The following is a 21641-nucleotide window of genomic DNA, read 5'->3' as shown; positions in this document are numbered from 1 at the left end:
TCTGACTCGTCCCTATTTGTTTTTGTTTATCATTTAGGTTATGCCAATTTGTAATTATTCGGCTGTCTTTCAGGATTTCCATTAAAAAACCTTTGAAAACGTGCGGAGTGATGCATTGACATTGAGTTTTCTTTCTCGCAAGTCCATCTGAATGGTTTAAGATTCATAATTCCGGACGTAACAACACGTAAGGGCGCTGTATTTCAATATCATGGCATTCACGGGAGAAGTGATCACCAATGGTATTAGTCCAAAAAAAATTGAGGATCTTGATGAGAAAGAGAATTTATGGTAAGTGAATCATTTGCATCATACAAAAGTTACCCGCTTTTGAATTTGACCCCTCTGAATGCTTCATGCTTCCAGTATCATGGAATGGTTAAATAGAAGCGGATAATCAGTTGTGCCAATTTTTATCTAGGTAAATAGCTACTCTAGGGTCAAATCCAGCAGATATTCAGTGCTCCTTCACCCAAAGAAAATCATGAGACTCTTGGCTAATATGTTGCCCTCAATTTTCAGACTTAGGGTTCAGATTAATATCGCCATGTCCTCGTAGGGTGTCTCTGCTGAGCGAGCTTATGCACTGAGTTGCGTGAACACATTGATACTTAGCTCATTCGCTAAAGCAGGACTCAAGTGTAGGTCCTTTACTCCGCTTGGTACGACAACCATGTATGCATAAGTGGACAGACAGGCAGGAACTTGGGGAGAAATCCCAGTGGGCTGGTCAATCCTGAGGGTGATTTTGGACTTGACGAAATAGCAGCTACAATTGACGTTTACGTACTCCCAATTGTTTTCTTGGTCCCAGTCAGCCTCCACATGTATGCAAATAAATCTTTCGTAGAAGATGAGGCCTTTTTCAAAATTTTTTTCTCTCTCACAATCATTACTTTGATTCAAATCAATCTTTCTTCATATTTACCCTTGTGGCTGCCGTATTTGAGTAATTGTATTGCTCTAGCAGAGAACAGTTAAATATCACTCAGCTCTCGTTACAGTATTCATCTGTGAGTGACCAGTCAACCAGTGACATTGATGGAGTTATTCTTTAAGGCTGGATCAGTGCTCTGTTTTCCCTCCAAAATTTTAGGAGCCAACTTGGATGCATAGCCCAATTTTTCGACGCCATCCGCAATTCCTTAGGCGCCAAATTAACTTTTAACGCAAGCATCAAAGCCATTGCTGCTTCATGATTGCAAAGTTGAAAAAATTATCGAGTTGCGTAGACTTTTTTAGGCGCCACCAGGCCCTGCCCTTCAATTTTTTGGCACCAAAGCCCGATCATTTGGCTCATGGCGCCCGTGCCATTAACTGCCTGATTTAGCAATCTCACTTTGCAAAAATCGCAAAATTCTAGAAAATGCAGAGATCTCAATTTATGATATTTGCAAAATTTAGGGATAATCAGCGATTTCACTTTGCAATGTTTGCAAAATTTTAGTAAAGTTAGTATCTAATCTTATCGTACAATTTTCACAATTATTTATTTTGCTTTTTTAGCAGAAATTCTATCTATTTTCCCACTTTTATTACTACTCCTTTTTTTTAGCAGTACGCAATTGTTGCTTTACGCTCTCTGGTGGTCAATGGGGCACTGCTTTTTTTGGTGTAGAATTTTTGAAATTTTGAGACAAACTCACCGAAAGTTGATACATTTTTAGGAACTTATGATGTAGATGAATTTTTAGACTTGAAAGTTGCTACCATGAAACGAGGTATCCGTTACTCAACTTACTCACAAAGTTTAACCGGGGAGGGTTTTTTTTTTTCAAAATGACCACCACAATTTTTTTGAAAAAGTGTGACCTAATTATTCTATCCACGATGTTCCATAATTAATCAATGAGCCACAATTTTACATGGAAACACACTGCTAAGTATGTCACTTGCGAGTTTGATTTAACTTTAAAATCTTTGAGAAATGAATTAATGCCCAATGTATTCTTTTTGCAGTTTTAAGGTATAGTAAATGTGCTGGTTTTGTATGAGAAATGTAACTTTAAATTTGTCTATCTTTCTCCGTAACAGGACTGCCATCTTGTCAGAAGTTCAAACGAAAGGAAGTACAAAACTGCCTTCGAATAAGTCTATCCTTGTTTTAGGTAAGATAAATTATTTTTTAATCTACTTAATTATTTTGAAAATCTGACAACATTACATGCAAATTGTGAAGTGGAATGGACTTTGAGTTTAATTCATAGTGAGTTTAAAGCCCATCTTTCTCTTGCTACTTGTTAAAATTGTTTATCAGAAAGACAATTTCAAGTTTCTCGAATGAATTGCTGATTTGCGATCCCCCCCTCCCCCCCTGTAATTTAGGTTTTTGATAAGGGTAGGTGGGGGTAAGAGTACGCATGGGGTAAAATTGGGCACCGCACTTTTTTCGTGCGCTTTGTTTGAATTTATGATGCTACCAGGTGTTGGTTGTTGGCAACATTGAGTTTCACCTGTTTACGAAGTTTTAAGCGAAGTGGATCTGTTTTGACGGAATTATGAGGCAAATTCACTTTTCATGCAAAAAAGATCGATTTTTTTAGTTTTTGTATTGTTTGTTGTGAGTAGAATAGTCGATGGAAAAGTCGAATATTAAGGGATTTCAGTTGGTTTAAGTATTAGTGTTTCGTGGTTTTTTAGGGGGCAGTTAAAAAAAAAAGTGTTCTAAGGTACAAATTTGGGAGCATTCACAAAGGTTGTCAGGATTTTTTTTTTATTTTAAAGTTATGAGCAGGAAAATTACCATGTCTTATTCTTAATTTCATAATTTAATTTGTTTCCAATAGGGTCCAAGGTCATTCCACGCCTAGGTAGTCTGTGGGGTATTTTTTTTCCCCCTCCTAATGACCCAACGATATTTATTTTTGGACTCCTTAATACTCCTAGTTTTTGGAAATACATAGGGTTTACCTCCGTTTTGTTTTTTTTCTCGCAATTTTTACGTGTTTTGTAACCCCATTGCTTAGCTTCATTCCACTGTAAAAAGAGTAACAGTTTGGTAGCAATGTTTTCTGGTGTTCCCGCCAAAAGCAAGTTTCAGGTTATGTTTGCAGTTGTCAAAAAACTTATTCAATGTGCTCCTGCAAAGTTTCAATATTTAAAAGTAATTACTGTATATTATATGTAACTTTTAAAACTTAGTGTACTGACTGTCACACCCGTTACGCAAAACATGGGGTTTTTAATGTAACCATTTTAATTCATGTCATTTTGAGATGCAAATTTTTTCCATACGTATTCAAGTCAAGTACAACTTCGGAGTATTTTTTCCAAATTTTTATTTCAACGATTGATGGGCAAAAATGCGTAACGGGTGTGACACGTAATGGGTGTGACACGTTACGGGTGTGACACGTTACGGGTGTGACCAATGCTAAGAGGCTTCAATTATGCAGATGTTGCCTCACTTCTCACCAGTTTTTCTATGGTTATCATAAGAAATACACTCGTATGCACAATAAGAGGTTATGTATGCATCTAATAAGAGAGAGATAGCCAACATTTTTGCCATATTTCAGTATTTGAAGTGAATACACCTTATCTCAGAAGGACTTCAAATAGAACTCGTTGAACTCTCTCCGACTGATGGAAATATTTTCACTTTACTATAGGCCCAGACCTACCGTACCAGGGGGGTTTTTTTTTGGTTAATTTGGGTCATGCGAGGTCCAGGACCGCAAGGACCAATGGGGAATCGCCTCTAAGGAATCTGAATTTCTTGGTCCCAGAGTCCCCCGACTCTCCTTGGGAGGTATAGGGGCCATCTGTACTTCAAGAGTCAAGGTTTATGTCAGAATTGTGTAATTATTTAATTGAAGTAAGAAAGTGTGGAGGTTTTTAACTTACATCGACACCAAGAAGTCCAAGGTCTGCCCATCCGTGTCCAGAATACTGACCCCCTGGGGGTGAGGGACGGAGCCCCCTTTCAAAAAATGAAAGTTTGCGAAATGGACGTGGAAACTCGGAAAAAAGGAGGTTTTCTTGGGTATTGGACCCGAAGGAATCCGAATTTGTGGGGTCCCATTGTACCAAAATTCTTCTCTGATGAGGCTCAGGGGGAGCCGGAGCCCCCCTCCCCCCTGATTAAATTTACAAACTCAGGGTCTACCTGAGCGACATCAGAGAAGACTATCTGGACAACGGGACCCTCAATTTCGGATTCTTTGGGGTCTGTTGCCCATAAGTCAATTTCGCGAACTTGCATTTTTGGAAAGGAGGCTCTGTCCTCCACCTTCGGGGGTCAGTATTTTGGGCACGGATGGGGTGATTTTGGATTTCTAGGTGTTGATTTAGGTTGGAGATTTCTGCGCTCCTTGATTCCAATTAAATGACTTCAAAATGTTGACTTGAACCTTGACTTTTGAAGTACAGACCCCCTTTTGCACCCCACAGGAAACCGGAAGGAATCTGGGACCGGGAAGTTCTAATTCCTTGGGGTGGATTCCTTTGGGGTTCAATTCCGCGGTCCTGGACTTCGTGCGACCTGGGTTACCCGAAGAAAAGCCCTGGGACGGTAGGTCTGGGCCACCCTGTAGAAAAATGTAGTTTTGGCATTGTCTACATTAAAATGCGTCAAATTGCTGATTGATTTACTGTTTAGGATTGCCTACAATAAGAGTATGAGAAGAAAAGTAAGTTTTTCAACTTTTAAACTCTCTCAGAAATGATGGACCTCAGAGAGACAATCTGTCACACCCGTTACGTCACACCCGTAATGCAAACGGTAGGTCTGGGCCACCTTGTAGAAAAATGTAGTTTTGGCATTGTCTACATTAAAATGCATCAAATTGTTGATTGATTTACTGTTTAGGATTGCCTACTACTGCAAATAATTTTTTAGTTAAACCCCAAGAAAGAGTTCAAATTTTTGTTTAAAGTTAAATTGTTGTCACACCTGTTACAATAGAATGACCCTTTAGTGAATTTTATGGAACCGGGGTAGGGGTGTGAGGTTTGCGGTTTTTTCAAATGTTTACTTTACTCAGGTACCCATCATGTTATTTTGACAAGGAAAGAAGAAGAAGAAAAGGTAATTCCCAATCCCCCACTCCTCCTCCCTAAGGTTTTGGTGAAATGATGCATCTGGATACTTTTAGTAAGAGGTCTTAACCATATAATTTTACACCCCATCAATTAGAAATAATTTGTTATATGAATTTTTTGTTTTGCAGGTGACAATGAATCTGGGAAAACCACAGTCATTGCTAAATTACAAGGCGTGGAAGATCCCAAAAAAGGCTATGGTTTGGAATATGCATACATTGATGTCCGGGATGAATACAGAGATGGTACTTTGAGATCCATCACTTTTAAGATTTTGCTTTAATATTATAATGGGAATGATGATGTGCCTCCTCTAATATGTATGTGCGGAACAATTTTGCTTTTACTCTCCACAGAAATTTGTCTGTAAGAGATTTAAAGCCTTTACTAGCGCTATTCCTGAAAGTTTCAAATCCAAAAAATACTGTGGAGGCTCAAGGCTCAAGCAATTATTTAGACCCAGATTTTTTACTATTTTATTTATTTTGTATCAGATCTTCACACTCCACTTCCTGCTCCCCTTTAACCAAGGGACTGAATTAATTCTTGGATCAGGCACTTAATAGAGCCTTCTGCTCAAGAGTTGGAGGTCAGAAAATACCTCACAGGAATCATTGCTCTGCCTACTGAAGGGCATAACTGCATTTAAGAATGACTCCTAGCTTCCCAGGGTTTACATTGAAATGCAGTTACACCCTTATGTCAGAGTTGTGCTGAATTTCCTCATCATAAATCAATGTTCTGCCATCTCTGGGAGCAAAATCTTTTTCTGAGAGAGAAGTTATATACTTTATCTTACAAGAAAAGAGACCTTAGTCAAAAAGACTGCAGGCTGATCATTGATAGACAAAGGGAATTGGAGCGCTTCCTTCGTCTCCTTTGTCTACTGCTTTGTCTATCGATTTTAGTAATCAGCCTGCGGGCTGATCATTGAAATTGATAGACAAAGCTATAGACAAAGAAGACAAAAGAGATATGGAGGGATCCTATTGGTGGAAGCGGGTGGTAGCAATGGACAAAGGAGGTAGGTAATAGACCAACTAATGGCAACCCACAAGAGACCCAATAGTTAGTCCATGATTTTCTCCCTTAGTCTATAGGGATGACCCATTTCAACCAATAGGATCGCTTCATGTTCCCTATGTCTTCTTTGTCTATCGCTTTTTCTATAAATTTCAATAATCAGCCTGCTGGTGGACCATATTCTCCAAGAAGGAACTATTATCCCTGGCTCATTGTATAAACAACATATCGACAATTAAACTGCAGAAATTCAATTCTCTGTTTGCAGCGTTGCTAACTTCCTGGCATACTTCATTTTCTAAGCAGAGAACTTCTCAACTTCTTTTTTTGAGAACTTCCCTGATTTTTTTCCTTAGCGCGAGAAATACTCTGTGAAAATTTCAAACTATGACTTCGATTTTGTGTCTTTTTAAAAATAAAATGGGAGGGGAAATTTTGAAACACTGCTCCCAAAAATGTAGATTTTTGCAGTTTCACAGTTGACATGTGCTATTAGATTGCACTTGCAGATAGTTGATTTTTTATGAATGAGCCAAAAGTAGTAGTTTCTCACTGCAAAACGTGGTCTAAGTCAAAATTAAGCATTTGGCATTACTGCTCAGAAAAGTCTTTCACAAATATTTTGTCTATAAAAAAATTTTGTAATATGTCTAATTGAATTGCAGTTATGACAATTTAGAAGTAGCAACTTAAAAAACAAAATTTTAAGAAAAAGCTATCCTCTAAGCCAGGATGCCACTGAATATACTTGACCATTATCTATAATATCTGATACGAAAACTGCAGAAATATTATCATGCTTGTGAGTGCAGTTGCAATCTGCGGTCGGAATAAGTGTATCCACTTATTCTGCTGCCTCTAGAGACCACCGCATAAACATTACATTTTTTATTGAGTGGAGGAAGAAAGCTCAGGAAATTTTTATTTGCTGAAGACCACACAAGTACCAGTGATGACAAACGAGGGGGCCACACCTGCTCCTTGCCAATGCCCAAAAATGCAGATTACAAGGGAGAAATTGTGTTGAATGATCATCCAGTGTATATTCAAATATTAATGTTGAAACAGTTCACACAAACTGGAGATTTGCAGTTTCAGAAAGTGTGCAGGAAGTCTTGACTGAGATGCAAAGAGACACTTGTCACACATTTTTGTACGTTAAAACGAGCTGACGTTTTTTCTGAGCTTCTTTCAGCTCTCAGCAGAAAATTTGATGTGTGTCTGTTGAAATCAGTTTTCCGCGGATCGCTCCTGTCACTCGCGATCGGGTACGGGGGGGGGGGGGGGGGGGGGGCAGGGAGGAATTTTTCAACTTTCGCTCTGTTTTTCTGGTCGTTCCTCTCCCCCCCTCCTTGACTTTTGACCCGGCCACCTCATCAGCTACGCGAGTGCAGCCAAGGAGCAAGGCCATGCATTCAGTTGCTAGTTGTTCCTTGTAGGTCGTGCACCTAATTAGGTGGAGAGCTTGAGTGCATTGGGTAGGAGTCTTTTAGAGATTTTTTTTTCCCTTCCTATTTCCTCAGCCTTAAGCAGAAGTTTCGACAATTTTTTCGGGGGTTTTTGCCATCTAGTGTACGTATTTCTGTGTGAAAGCGCTCTTTTTTTCTTCTTTTTTTCGTCCCTCCCACCCATCTTCAAATCCGTCAGATTTGTCGTGCCGGGGCACCAAGTTCTGTTTCTTTTTTCTCAAAGTGTAAATTTTTCTGTTTGTTTAAGGAGTGAACTGTTCATTTCTTTTTTTACCAAACTCAAGTTTTTATTTTTTTTTTCCTGACTTTGAATTTCCTTTTTGCTGAGCCTGCTCGAACTCCTTAGTCTGTGTTCGGCATTTTTTTTTATCATGTATCTTTTTTTCTTTGCTCTCCTTTTTCCCCTTTTTATTGGGTGACCTGCTCGCGTTTGAGGTTCGTGTTCGGCTCTTCCGAGCCCGCTTGGACCCGGACCGTGTTCGCCCCCCCCCCCCCCTCTTCTTTAGGATAGCCTGCTCGTGTTTGGGTTTGTGTTCGGCTCCCCTGAGCCCGCTCGAGCCTTGACCGAATTCGGCTGTCCAGGGCCCGCTTGTGTGCCTTAGGGACGGAGTACGGCCCAGGTTTGAGTGTGTGTCTTTGGCACCAAAAATCCATGATAACGCTGATTATGATAGAAGACTGCAACTGCATTCGGAACTCAGGAGCATGTTATCATTTGCGCTGTTCTCTTATGAGACATTGGTGACAATGTTGCAGGTAGACTCAATAGCATTCTGGCTAATAGGTTTCCTTGCTCATCTGACCACACTTGATGTAGACTTGCGGTAGAAAACTTTTCCATTAACTTTTTGAAATAACCTCATATAAAGTCTTGTGCTGGAAACTCAATTTTTCGACCTAGCTTGCTCTGAGTCGCCCTATTGTCAGATTTGTCTCTCCAGACAGAGGTTTCTCTTCCTCTGGACGATCACAAATGGTGTTAAACAGATTTACAAGTAATTTTTTTTGGTAGGCATTTGTTCATAATTTTTTAAGTTTTATAGGCATGTAAACTCTTTTCTGTAATTTTTAAGAATTGTTCAAAATTTTCACAATTTACAGGCCAAAAAATTTGAAGGATACTTAAAGTCTGTTTTTCTCCTCATTTTCTCTAGATTCTACTCGATTAAGTGTTTGGGTATTAGATGGGGAACCATCTCACGCGCATTTATTGAAGTTTGCTCTCTCGGAAGAAACTTTTCCCCACACTATGATCATGTTTGTAGTATCAATGACAACACCTTGGAACATAATGGAGCAACTGGAAAATTGGGCAACAATCCTGCAAGACCACATCGACAAGCTCAATATCTCGCCAGAAAAGTTAGAAGAATATCGCAATCAATGTAAGAGCATTTTACTTTCTTAGTTAGTCAAGTGTCAGACAAGTCTATCAGGCAATTTGTTCCGACATTAAGATCACTTTCAACCCCTTTTTCAATCATGTGAACCTAGGACCCTCTGACTGATCAAGTTTTAGTGCATTTTCCGAAGGAAAGATACACTATTGCGTTCTCCCTCATGGTGGGACCTAGACCTGGGACCATGTAATGAGCACCGATCTCGAGTCGTAGATCACGAATATATATGTCATTCATTTTCTGTCATATATATATTTGTATGTATGTATGTATGTATGTATGTACTTTCTTGCCCTAAAACCTATGCCACACGTATCAAAATTCGAAGTTCCCTCCTTTTAATATGCACCCTTTGTGTTCGGATAGTCCAATGGTAGTAACAGAAATTTTAAAACTCTTCAAGAAACTAAATTTAAAAATTTACAATTGCCTAGTCCCCGACGTAAATAGCCTAGATGCTGATCGTCGTTAAATAAAATTAACTAACTAACTAACTGTATGTATGTATGTATTTCAACCAGCATGAGGATTTTTCAGTTTTCAGAGCATTGAGCGGCAGTTAATTTTTAAGTTTCTTGAACCGAAACTTCTGGGGTTTATAGTCCCCTAAGAGTACTTTTAAACTGTGAAGAAAAAATCGGAATACGTTAATTACTTTTCGCACAGCGAGGGGTCAAAGTGGGGGGAGGTTTAATTTTGTCCACGCGATAACTCGAGTAAAAATGAATATTTTGAGCTGAAACTTTGAGCAGCTTCTAATGGTAGTAAAATTCAAAAATTTGTGGAAAGCAAGTCTGTACCATCAGTATGGAAGGGAAAATTTCAGAAAACTCCTAAGTGTCTTTTATTTTTTGTCAAGTGATGTCTGCCATGAAGGAAAAACCGTCAAAAATAGCTCAATATTGACCGTTTTTCCCCTCTCAAAAAATTAGACACCGTGTAATGACAGCGAAGGTCCAAAAATTTGCGGAAAGTAAGTTCACACCGTCTGTATGGAATACAAATTTTTTTCTTGGTTCCTACGTTTTACATTCTTCCTCCTGCGATGCTTGAAATTGAACGAAAACGTCAAAAATACCTTAATTGGTCCTTTTTATGTTTTCAAATTTTTTTGACACCTTGTAATGGCAGTGGAAGTCCGGTAATCTGTGAAAAGTAAGTCATGCCCTCTATGAGGAACAAAAGATTCTACTTGTCTTACATTCCGCGTTGTGCGATGCCCGCAATCGCATCGAAAACGTTCCAAATACCTCAATTCGGTCGTTTTTTCATTTGCAAAATTCCTTAGACATCCTGCGATGACACTGGAGATTCGAAAATTTGTAAAAAGCAAGTTCATACCACTACCCTCAGAATGGAAGGGCGAATTTCAAGAGACCCATGGATTTCTTATTGTTTGCTGCATGGTGTCTCTAAACACACAAAACTCCTTAAAAATACTTTCATTTTGACCGGTTTTTCGCTCTTGAAAATTTATCAGACACCCTGTAATGACAGTGTTGGTCGAAAAATTTGTTGAAAATAAATTCATGCCATCTTCATAGAATGACAAATTCTACTTCATTCCTATGTCTTACATTTCTTGTTGTGCGATGCCCACAGTCACATCGAAACCGTCAAAAATACCTCAATTCGGCCTTTTTTTGTTTGCAAAATTTTTTAGACACCCTGTAATGACACTGGAGGTTTAAAGATTTGTAAAAAACATGTATAGATGAACCATTAGCATGGAAGAGAAAATTTTTAAAGACACCCAGAGAGTGTAGCCAAAATTTAAATTCAATTTATTTAAACCTCAATTTATCCGTTTTCCTCATCTATACTTGCTTCTTATAGAGCTTCAAACCTCCAGTATCATCACAGGGTGTCTAAAAATTTTTCCAAACGAAAATTTGTTTCGCAAATTTTATTCTCACGAGTTAATTTTTTTTTCTTCTTTTTTTTTGCAGCGCCTAAAATCGGTAGAAGTCAATGCTTCGGCTTTGACCATGATTTTTAATTATGTCTCATCAAATCATGAGTAGTGAGCTCCTCAGAGACATTTCATCTAATTTTGATCAAGTACTTGTCCAAGTTGTAATGAAGCTTAAGGGTACAGTCAGCTCTTTTTAAATTTGCAAGTAAAGAAAAGTCATTATAAAAAGTTTTTAGCAGGATAAAATCTTTGCTTTTTTATTGGTTTCAAATGCACTTTTCTTTTTTTGTTTAGGCATTCATAAATGGCAAGAATACATAGAGCATGGAGAAGATCTAGAGATTGACTCAGCTTTGAGAAGAACATCCAGGAACACCGATGAAGAGCATAACTATAGGAATGAATCATTTCCGCTAGGAGAAGGTGTTCTAACTAGAAATTTAGGTTTAGATATAGTTGTTGTAGTCACTAAGGTAAGTCCTTTGATCTGGCACATTCCGATTCAGCCCCAAAACCGGACTGCTCGATTCCGTCCCAAAGATCTATAGTCTGATTCTATCCCGGTATGCGATTTCATCGCATTAAATTGCAATAAAATTTCGATTTCATCGATTGAGATTTTGTAGAGATAAAATTGAAATTTCCCATCAACGCCCAATAACGCATGAATGACGCTTATGAAAGATGTTCTTTAGCGGAGGTGTAAGAACGATTCGATACGAGGTTGGGCAGGGGGTTTGGATGGTGGGAGGTACGCCCACACTGAGAAAAAATTCTCAGCGCTTTTACCAAGGTCCGTCGGTAACTTTACCATCTCACTTTTTTTACCAATTATTGGTAATGTTACCAAGAGAGACTGGTAAGCTCACCTAAAAACCGGTATTTTTACTGGTTTTTTCAGGTAAGAATATGTACCACTGTTACTGGTCATCAATTTCCAGTAACTTTACCATTTTATCTCGGTAATTCTACCACAGTCGATAAAAAATGTTGGCGTTTTTACCAAGGTCCATCGGTAACTTTGCCATTTACTATCATTGGTAATTTTACCGAGACAGAATGATGAGATTACCGATAGAACCTTATTTTACCAACCGTGTTTCAAGGTATGAAATAAAATACAGAGGAGGGAAAATAAAAAACAATTCCAATGAAAACTCGGTGTCAGTCATCGCAATGACAAAAGTTGTAAGGTTGCGAAGCGCCGATCCATGTATCAGAGGCTTCAATTCGCTTTTGTTAGTCATATAGCGGCCATAGCCTAGTGGCAATGTGCTGGCCTATCACCGCTGCGACTGGGGTTTGAATCCCCGCGGAGGCTCCGGGGATTTTACGCTCGTCTTCGTCAAAGGACCTGACGGCTGAACCTAATGGCAATCGGCTAACAGCGTAAATCCCTTTTTTTGGCGATTTTATCAACATCTGAGCGATTATCCTCAATCTTATCGCCATAAAATCGCAATTTTTTCGGGCCGATAAAATCGCAATATAATCGCGAAAAGATCGAGGATAATCGCTCAGATGTTGATGATCCAAGCGATTTTATCGCTGATAAAATCGTAAAAAAATCGCAATATAATTGCGAAATACCGCGATTTTTCCGTTGAAAAATGCTACTTGGGTGCATTTGGGCAGAACTGCGCCTTCTTCAAAAAGCACGAAAGCCTGTGAAAGTTTTTACGCCCGCTGTAACAACTCATTTTATCGAACTCACCCGAATATATTTTTATTCGTGGAAGTGTTGAAGAAATTTTCTCGGGACTCACAAATAACTGAATTCTGCAGCAAAATCAGAAGCACTGGTACCTCGCCTAACTCTAAATAAGATAATATTACTGGAAAGCAGAATTAAAGAATTGAACTCCGGCTCCAGCTCACGCCTGGAATTTGTAAAGGTCGTCTCTAACAGAAACACCCCCAACATGTTCATCTAATTTTAAACTTCCAACTTTCAATACAATTGACGTCTCCGAAGCAACGGAGGAAACATTTGAGCGCAATCACTTCTTATAAGGTGCGTTTATTCATAAGGTGAGTTTATTTCATACACATACACATAGGTATATGCATTTGTTGTCTTGAAGGTAAATCTGAAATTATGTTACTGCAGGGCAGGATCAGGCGAACCCGGTGGGCGACGCTGCCATTCATCGAATTTGCTTTATTCGGGACGGAACCGGTACGGGTCGGAATCAGGCGATAAAAAATTTGGGGTTCTCTTTTTTCGGGACGGAATTGCAATATGGATTCTGACTGCGGGACGGAATCAGACAACTCCCCTTTGATCAAAGCTCTGATTATTTTTCTCTGAATTTAGCCTTTCATGAAATATTTCCCATCAAAGCCAGGTAGTCTGCAACGGAGTAGACTTTATCAAGGTGAAGTTGCACAGAATCCTTGTTTAGCACATCAGAAATGTCTAAAATTTACTCTTTTTTAACACTCAATTTGTGTAGTCTGTATTACTCATCTCCAAATTTACGTCTGCAGCACTTTTTTCTCAGTCACCATCAGTCAGGCTCACTCTGAGAGAAGCGTAAGATTCAGAGGGCGTTCAGCAGAAAGGAACCAAGCCACATCAGCTATTGCCAAATTTATTTGGGCAATTGAAAGTTTTTTTGTGAAAACGGTTGTGCGGATTTTTGTGGAAATTTCAGTGAATCTTCTGCACAGTACAAAGCAAATTCCTTATATTTTCAAAGGAATGTGCACAAACGTTCTCTTGTAAAAAATTAAAGTGCCCAGTTAAATTTGGCAATAGCTGATATGGCTTGGGTCCTTTCTGCCAAACGCCGTCCTTGAACCAGTCAGTTAGAAGGTAAACTAGCTCTCAAATTTGCAGTCAAGAACAATGCATTTATTATAACAAGTCCTCTCATACTGAAAATTCATTGCAGATTGCCTTTTTAACATAAATATGTTTACTCATGAAAAATAGTGAGGTCATCTTAATTCTTAAACTGGGCATTAAATGTTTTAGACTGATTGCACTGCAAGTTTAGAACAAGATCATGATTATCGGGATGAGCATTTTGATTTCATCCAACAATGGATAAGGAAATTCTGCCTACAGTACGGAGCGGCCCTGTTTTACACCTCAGCAAAAGAAGACAAGAATTGCGACTTGCTGTACAAATACTTAACGCATCGAATTTACGGCTTCAGTTTCAGAACTCCAGCTTTAGTTGTCGAAAAAGATGCTGTTTTCATGTAAGTTTAGTTAAATTATAATGTTTTTTGGTACTCTTTTCATGAAACCTCATAATATTCAACACTAATTTTTCTTATGTCTGTCTTGAAAACTGAAGAATTGTGATTTGTGTCCCAATGTTCATCTATTTTTTAAATCAGCCAACATTATTTCTATCCTACTAGACATTATTCCACAATTTACTGCAGCAATCAAAGAGAAAATAAAATAACAGCTTTGGAAAAGAAAAATCATCACTGCTAAAAGATAACAACAAGCGATGCACTTCTTTTCATTTTGAAATTAACAGTCAATTGGTGTAAGAGCGTGACAGGAAGATTGATGCAAGATTTACGGGTTTTTAATATAAGCGATTTGAAACTGAACTTAGTAAGCAATTATGAGGAAATATTAACTGCTGTTCGTGAACACATATACGCATTGACAAGGCAGACGCATTTCCAGGACAGCCACAGCTGTGTTTAGCTAAGAAGACACTAGTGCTGGCTGCTTAGGAAAGAGGTCACAACTCCAGGGGCTGGTCGTGGGCGCTAGTGCCTTTTTTGCTATGCAAACAAGCCAAACCTGCTAAAAATGCAACCCAATCGCAACCTCTTTTTTTCTTGTTCTACATGTGACTTCAAAAATCTAATCCCACCAATGTTTTTAGCGTGTCTCATACACATTGAATCAGGGTCCAACTCAATTTTTTTAATTTTTGGTGCTGTACCCATGTTGCTGAGGACGTGATCATTGGGCTAGGTTGTAACCTTCATGAAAATTTTGGATTTTCTGAGCTTTCAATGGAAAAAGTAATCAGTTTTCATGATATTTTCATCAGAAAATTGTACCTTTTATCCTGAAGGTTGCAAACCTCACTCCCAATGTTTCTGCGTTTTCATAGTGTGGCATTGAAAAATTAACAATAACCCCCCCTAGAAACCGGAGAGTTTTTATTTACATACATGTTTTAAAAAAATTGGTGTAGAAAAGCAAAGTTTTTACTAAAAGAGCTTGTTAGAAAATTACTAAAATAAGTTAGAAACTCTCTTAAATCGCATTCCGGCATCTCTTATAGTTTTGTCAAAACAGCTTGTTTTAACAAAACTATCTAACTCTCTGTTTTTAAAGAATAGTATTTGTTTTCATTTTTCTCCACTTTTGGGAAGTGGCAACCACATGTTCGGAATTATCGATGATCTTTCAATACTAATCGGTGTCTTGACTATCTCAACAAAGTCGGCATAATTGTCAGAAGAAAGTCTAAAAAAAATTTGAAAAGGCCTTTTGTTTTTCGTTGTATGAACTATCAAAACTAGATTCTATGATTAATGCAACTCAATGGGTGTTCATCCTGTTTCAGACCCTCTGGATGGGACAATATGAAGAAAATTAGCATTTTGTACGAAAATATGCAAGTTATGAAACCAGATGATTATTACAGAGATGTCATTGTACCACCTCCTCTCAGGAAGGTAAGAGTATGGATTTTTGATTAATTTGTAGTTCATTAATTGATTAGTTGTAACTGGCTATAAGTTCATCCAATAAATTCTCTATGTTATCTGTACAAAAATGTTTGAGGTACAGGGGTCCAAAAAAAAAAGAGAGAAACAAGGGTCATAGAATCATGCAACCAAAAGTCAATTTAGCAGTTGAATGTGTTTTAACTTGAATAGGTCACAAAATTTTAACACCAGTATGAACATGTAATCCTGAAGATTGTAGACAATGCTGTTTTGTTTTCTCTCTTTTATCAGGCAAAAAAATCTTAGGAGCTGAAAATGATGAATCCCTTGGGTAAAAATAAAGCAAAATATGTATACTTCAAAACATGAAGTATCTCCTCTATCACTCTTTAAGACTTGATTTAATTGCATCAATTGATTCAGAGAATACCGAGTTGGCCCCCATACCTATAGCTCTTTCTTTCTCCCCCACTGACCGAGTTGGTCACCAATTTTCAATTGGTATGGGCCGAGTTGGTCCCCGGCTGCGACGGCCCATGTTCGAGCCATGGGTCGAGTTGGCCCCTGTTGTTAAGGTATGAGTAAGTGTGAGGTGGCTGTCACTGTTTGTGACGAACATGACAACTACGGGTTTGAGATGTTTGAGATCGCTACTTCTGCGGCTCGGTCCGCTGGACACAGATAAACGAATCAATGCAGAATTCACAAGTACCCCCCCCCCCCCCAAACATATTTTGTTTCATTAAAGCATTACTGAAAATACAGGGAGAAAATATTATATAGCAAACAACAATGCCTCGCTCAATTCCTAAGTGCCAGGCGCCATAAACAGAACTCATATCTCAAATTTGTGCCCACACCCACAAATCTACTACAAAATACTAGTACCTAGTCACACCCAATAGACCGTTTAAAATTTGTTAGGCCCATATCCTTCAAGTTTCTTCCCACAATTTGATTTCCACTAGTTTGATTTGTTCCATTTTACAACTTTTTACATTTTTACCTACCATTTACATTTTATCCTTGCTACTGGCAAGGGAAATGTGCTGGGGACCAATGCAGGCCATCTGATTTGGAATCTTCCTTCCAAACGGGGACCAACTTGGACGGTAGGGTAGAAATTCCTGATTTTGTATGGGGACCAACTCAGCTACTTTTATTGCTTCAACTACAACACTAACTGAGTGTAAGATCTCGTCTATGACAAAAGCACTTTGTTATCAAATAAAAATATTGTTTTGATTGGTGGATTTTTATTGTTAAGAATGTTTGGGGAACCTTTTGCGATCTATAATGTTCATAAATTTTATAAGACCTTGGACGTCCGCTATTCTTGCAAGGGAGATGCCAGTAGACAGGAATCTCTGAACCTGCTGTCCGGTAGATTTCCATGAATCACCTAGCAGGATAATGCAGTGTTGATCAAATTATCGATGTATTCCTTCACCCACTTTACTTTACCATCAGGTTCGCACTTAATGGTGCAGCATTGCATTAACGCAGCTTTACCCATGATTTAAGACTGATTGTGGATGTCCCGTTGATGTTGGTAATTTAAATCATTTGTAACGTATTTCGTGTATAATTCTGATGAGGAAACATGTTTCATGATGATCTTTTAATTCTTGCTTTATCTTGTAGATCGTCTCGCCCATGTCCTATGAAAAATATTGTCTTGGTCCATATTTTTCCAATGCATCTGTGTAAAACATGTGTGTGTTCCATTTATCTGCCCAGGCTGTAACGAGAGCTGTGGAAATACAAGCTGAAAATGAGCAAGATTTTCTGAATAAACTACTGCAGCAGCTGCAGCAAGGAAATTTACCAGTCCAGACAGCCGGTTTAAGAGGAGAACCTACCTCTCTAAGATCTCCAGTCGGAGTTCAATTAAGCAGTGATAGGAGGTTGTCAGGCTCTCCATCGCTCCAGACGCAGCTGAACCTCGGCTCACCGAAGAAGGTATCCTCTTTAGTTTTTTGGAAAATCCTCCAGCAATAAATATGTCATTGTCCACAAGCAAAAAGATCACTACCCCTACACAGAGTGCAGAGGAGTGTCGAACAAACATTTGGCACATTGAGTTATCAGACTAAAATTATGACAGGTTGTTACTGGGAAAACGTGATTTTGAGTGGTAGCTATTTACAGTTTTAATTAATCTGCCCTGTTTGGGGCAAGGGACCTTGATGAAATTGCAAATTTTTACCCTCTGTTGGCCCAAAATAGCACTAAAGCTCCTTTTCCAGTCACTTAAGATGCTGGCTTTTCCTTTTCTGGAAGGTACTATCAGAAAAGTCTCTTGGAATAATTTTCCTCAATTTTTCCATGCACCTACCTCAGAGAATCTTGTCAGGGAAAGTACTTTCATCTTATTTTTAGGACAAAACAGCAATGATTTTCTTGGTTAAGTTTGAGATCATCAGCCTTTCATGGCTGAACATGAGGCCTTGAGAGATAATTGATTGAATGCAAAAATTGCCACTTTTGGAAAAGCAACGATTGATAATTGAATACACTGTCAAAAAAATGGGGCATAGGCAAAAAACGAGTTTTTAGCAAATTGCTTGAAAGTTTATTTTGTTTCTACAGACACAAAAGCAAACAACATATGTATTTCTCCGTAAATTAACATGAAAAATTCTCTCTATCATGTTTTAAGGTTTAATATCATTCTAATAATTGATTTAAGTAGGCCATTGAGGCCTATGACAACAACACTTCGTCATAAAAGAAGAACATCATTTTGGTTGGAGTTTAAAGATTGTCCAGAAGGTTGCAGAGCCACTTTCTTCACACTCACGATAGATATCCTGCGAAAATTACTCCTCAATATTTTTAATGAATCATGTTGACTCGAGGCAAAATTCCTTTATTTGACCTGGGATTCAGACATAACCGTAGCAACATCCTCCTCTACCAGCAAACTCATCCAAGTACGGAAATCCAACCAATTTCAATTTTCATACTGTATATTAAAAATAAGATATCGTCGTTAAATTTAGTTGGTGTACTTTTGAGAATATGAGGATTTGAATGAGCCAAGTAACGGAGAAAGGTGACTCACGTGTATGTCCCCTTTTTCCTGAAGTGTATTCAATTGTAAGGTAAGATTATTTCGATTTTGGTGTAAATGTTTGAAGTGTAACCAAAATATATGTTCAGTCATGTTTTAAGGAAACCTGTTCATTGGAGATCTTCTACCAACAAATTCACTTTCTATTGTGAACATTATTTACCTCAGTCATTTTTCCGCAAATATTTTGTACTTAATCCCAAAAGAAAGGAATCTTTTCTTGATAATTCTTTTTTTGTAGATCCTCTGTCACCCTATTGGATCGGAGGAAGTAGGCGAACGAGCTGCCTGAATAGAGGAAAACATTTAGATGACAATGGAGCTGTAAATTTAGAAAAACTGATCCCAGTTTAGGAGGAAGGATTTTGAAGGTTTTCTTATTTCTGGTTTACGGGATGCTATCAACCTTGATGTTTGATTTGTAAAAAATTGATGAAAAGCTCCCTTGTGTCTTGAAACCTCTCTAGGAGTGCTGTTTCTAAATGTATCACTAACCCTGGTCGATTTTGAATCTTTCCAGATTGACCCTAACAAACCAGGAGCAGCTGCAGCAGGAGAGGGTGTCCTAGCTAATTTCTTCAACTCATTACTGCATAAGAAGCATGGCAGTCCGGGAATGAACAAGTCACAAAGTAAGTGGCCCTCCTTTATTACTAGAATTGTTTGCGTCATGTTAGTTGTATAACGGATATTACAAAGCAATATATCCACGATTTTGGAGTGCCATTTGATCGAAGAAAATGGTACTAAATAGTAAAATTTCATGAGATGCACTTGAAATTGCGTGTTGAAAGTGTCAGGGCATCATGAAGTCATGGGGTTAATCGTTTGTTGGGGTGCCGCGCGGTGATGCGCCGCGGCCGCCCGCTATGGCTGAGTGGGGATGGGAGGAAGGAGGAGAGGGGCTGGTGCCGATGTGAAGCGAGCGCGAGATGTTTTGACTTTTGATTGATGCACCTGACTCTTGACCTGTCAACTCATCAATGCGTGAAATCGTTTAATTATGCATGTGTGTTTTCACACTCGTGATAAGATAAACACGCGGTATCAGATAACCTATTCTCTACTGTTCTTATCTTTCGTGTTGTTATCGAGTGCTTTTGATTCCATATCTATTTGAGTGTCGCTCCGCACTGCTATCAGCGACAATACTGATGGGGACATGGGGATGGGAAGAGGAAAGCGATTCGGAAGAAATTAAGGACTGTGGTTCCCCCTCCAGCTGGCCGCCTTCACTGAGAGTGATCATGCTGTGGTGCAGGTGAGGGGGAGCTGATGTCTCTCGCACTGCGCTGCGCTCTCTAGGAGATTCGCTCACCCTTCGTGGCGTACCTTGACCCGACCCACACGTAAACACTACCTACGCTTGATCACGGGTGACGATCGAAGAAAAACAGGTCGAGATGGAAAAATTTCACCGAGTTAAGTGGTTTCAGAATCTAACCAAACCGAGCTATCCAGACTTATTTAGCATTGTGTTATATGGGTGATAAATGGGACCGGGCGATTCTACCGACGAAAACGGGTTATCGGCTTATCCGGGAACCGAGGTATTGAGGTTTCACTGCACTCAGGTGTGCGGGTAACCCAGGATAGAAAGACAGATCAAGCTATCAAGGAGAGAAACACCCCAGGGAGGAAGGCTATAAGAATATTAAATGGAATCCTCTGGTAGCAACGAATTTGATAAGGGTAGATGAGGATAGCACTACAGTGAAAAGTATTTTCATATGTATGGTAGTGAGGTTTGGCTGCTAAAGAAACAGAAGCCATTTATAGATCATTAAAGTGCAAAACCACCTATTTCCATTGCATTGTTTCAAAATTTCTACTCCTTATCTATTTATTTCATGAGAAACAAGTCATCTATATATTTTGGAACTATGGAATGTTTTGGCAATAGAGGTGAAAAATCAAGGAAGTTTTCAAAAAATTAAGTTGACTCGTTTTCCTAGGAAAGATTAAAGAATGACAAGAAGTCTGCGAGGTCGCAAACGGAGGTATGTGGTTCTGCACTTTGGCCATCGGTATACTAGGAGTAACAGAGTGGACTATCTGGAGGAGGTTAGCAGGAATTGCTAGAAGGGATTGGGTCTCTGATGATAGAGTACATCAGATTATGAAAGTAGAAAATGACATTATATTCGGCAGCATGACCAAACAGTTAGTCTGGCATGGCAATTGACTCCTATCCAACTGAACCACCTCATTTTATGGCTTTAATGATGAATTTTACGATAACTTGTTAAAATGTCATCAAAATGTGATGAGAACCAGTAAGTTCCTATTGGTATTCAGGGTTCCTTTCAATCAATCCATTGTTTTCTATTTTTTCTATATGGAGTTTTGATGAGAAAACCTTAATTTTCATGCTTATTTTCCAAGCTTCCACTGGCTTATTGTTCTTCTGAGCGTAACCTACTCTTTCAACAATTCCATTTTTTAGATGAATGATGCCTTGATTTTTGTTTTTTATTAAGTAATGAAAACGAATTATCACCTGTTTACTTACTTAATTTTCAGACGATTACTCGCTGCCAAGCAGTGCTCTTGGTGGAATGAGTCCTCTAGAGAAAGCAGCCGTTAGATCAGACGCAGCTGCGGAGTTGGACAGATTAGCAAGGAAAAAACTCCCCGGATCGCCCATTGGAAGTGCAAGCTTGTCACAGTCTTCGTCTCCTGACCAGTCTTTGAATTCAACCGACTGTTAAATCTTATTCCTTTTCTAAGTCAATTTTTCTACTCCAATTCTTAACTCGATTAATAATCTACTTTTCTTCAAAATGATTCATCCTGGAGTTTGGTTTTGATACAGCTGCTTTTTCACATATATAGAGCATCAAGCAGGTTAATATTTGATCAAAGTTGCAATTTTATGCCAAAGTAAGGAGAGCGCTTGATGCAAAAGCGGCTTTCTTCGCCCCCCCCCCCCTCCCCAACTGGAATTCCTTCAAACTTTGTGTATTGATTACTCATACTTGAGCGCTTCTTTTCCCAAATTTTTCCCAAAATTGGCCCTAGGGGGGGGAGGGCTGGGGGTGGAAGTCAAAACCTGT

At 38.8% G+C, this 21641-nt stretch overlaps 1 protein-coding gene across 1 annotated transcript; it reads left to right on the top strand.

Moving 5' to 3' along the window:
* The first annotated feature begins 8 nt into the window (after positions 1-8).
* Dlic (dynein light intermediate chain) lies at positions 9-21531 on the top strand. The gene is made up of 10 exons (XM_019053856.2): positions 9-291; positions 2035-2108; positions 5172-5288; positions 8690-8920; positions 11145-11323; positions 13831-14060; positions 15404-15515; positions 17250-17471; positions 19106-19217; positions 21109-21531. Exons 1-10 carry the CDS (start codon positions 212-214, stop codon positions 21294-21296), a joined length of 1545 nt encoding a protein of 514 aa, XP_018909401.2. The 5' UTR covers positions 9-211; the 3' UTR covers positions 21297-21531.
* Positions 21532-21641: the final 110 nt, after the last annotated feature.

This window comes from Bemisia tabaci, chromosome 5 (genome assembly GCF_918797505.1).
Source record: "Bemisia tabaci chromosome 5, PGI_BMITA_v3".
Classification (NCBI taxonomy): Eukaryota; Metazoa; Arthropoda; class Insecta; order Hemiptera; family Aleyrodidae; genus Bemisia; species Bemisia tabaci.
This window is presented reverse-complemented; position numbering and strand designations above follow the sequence as displayed.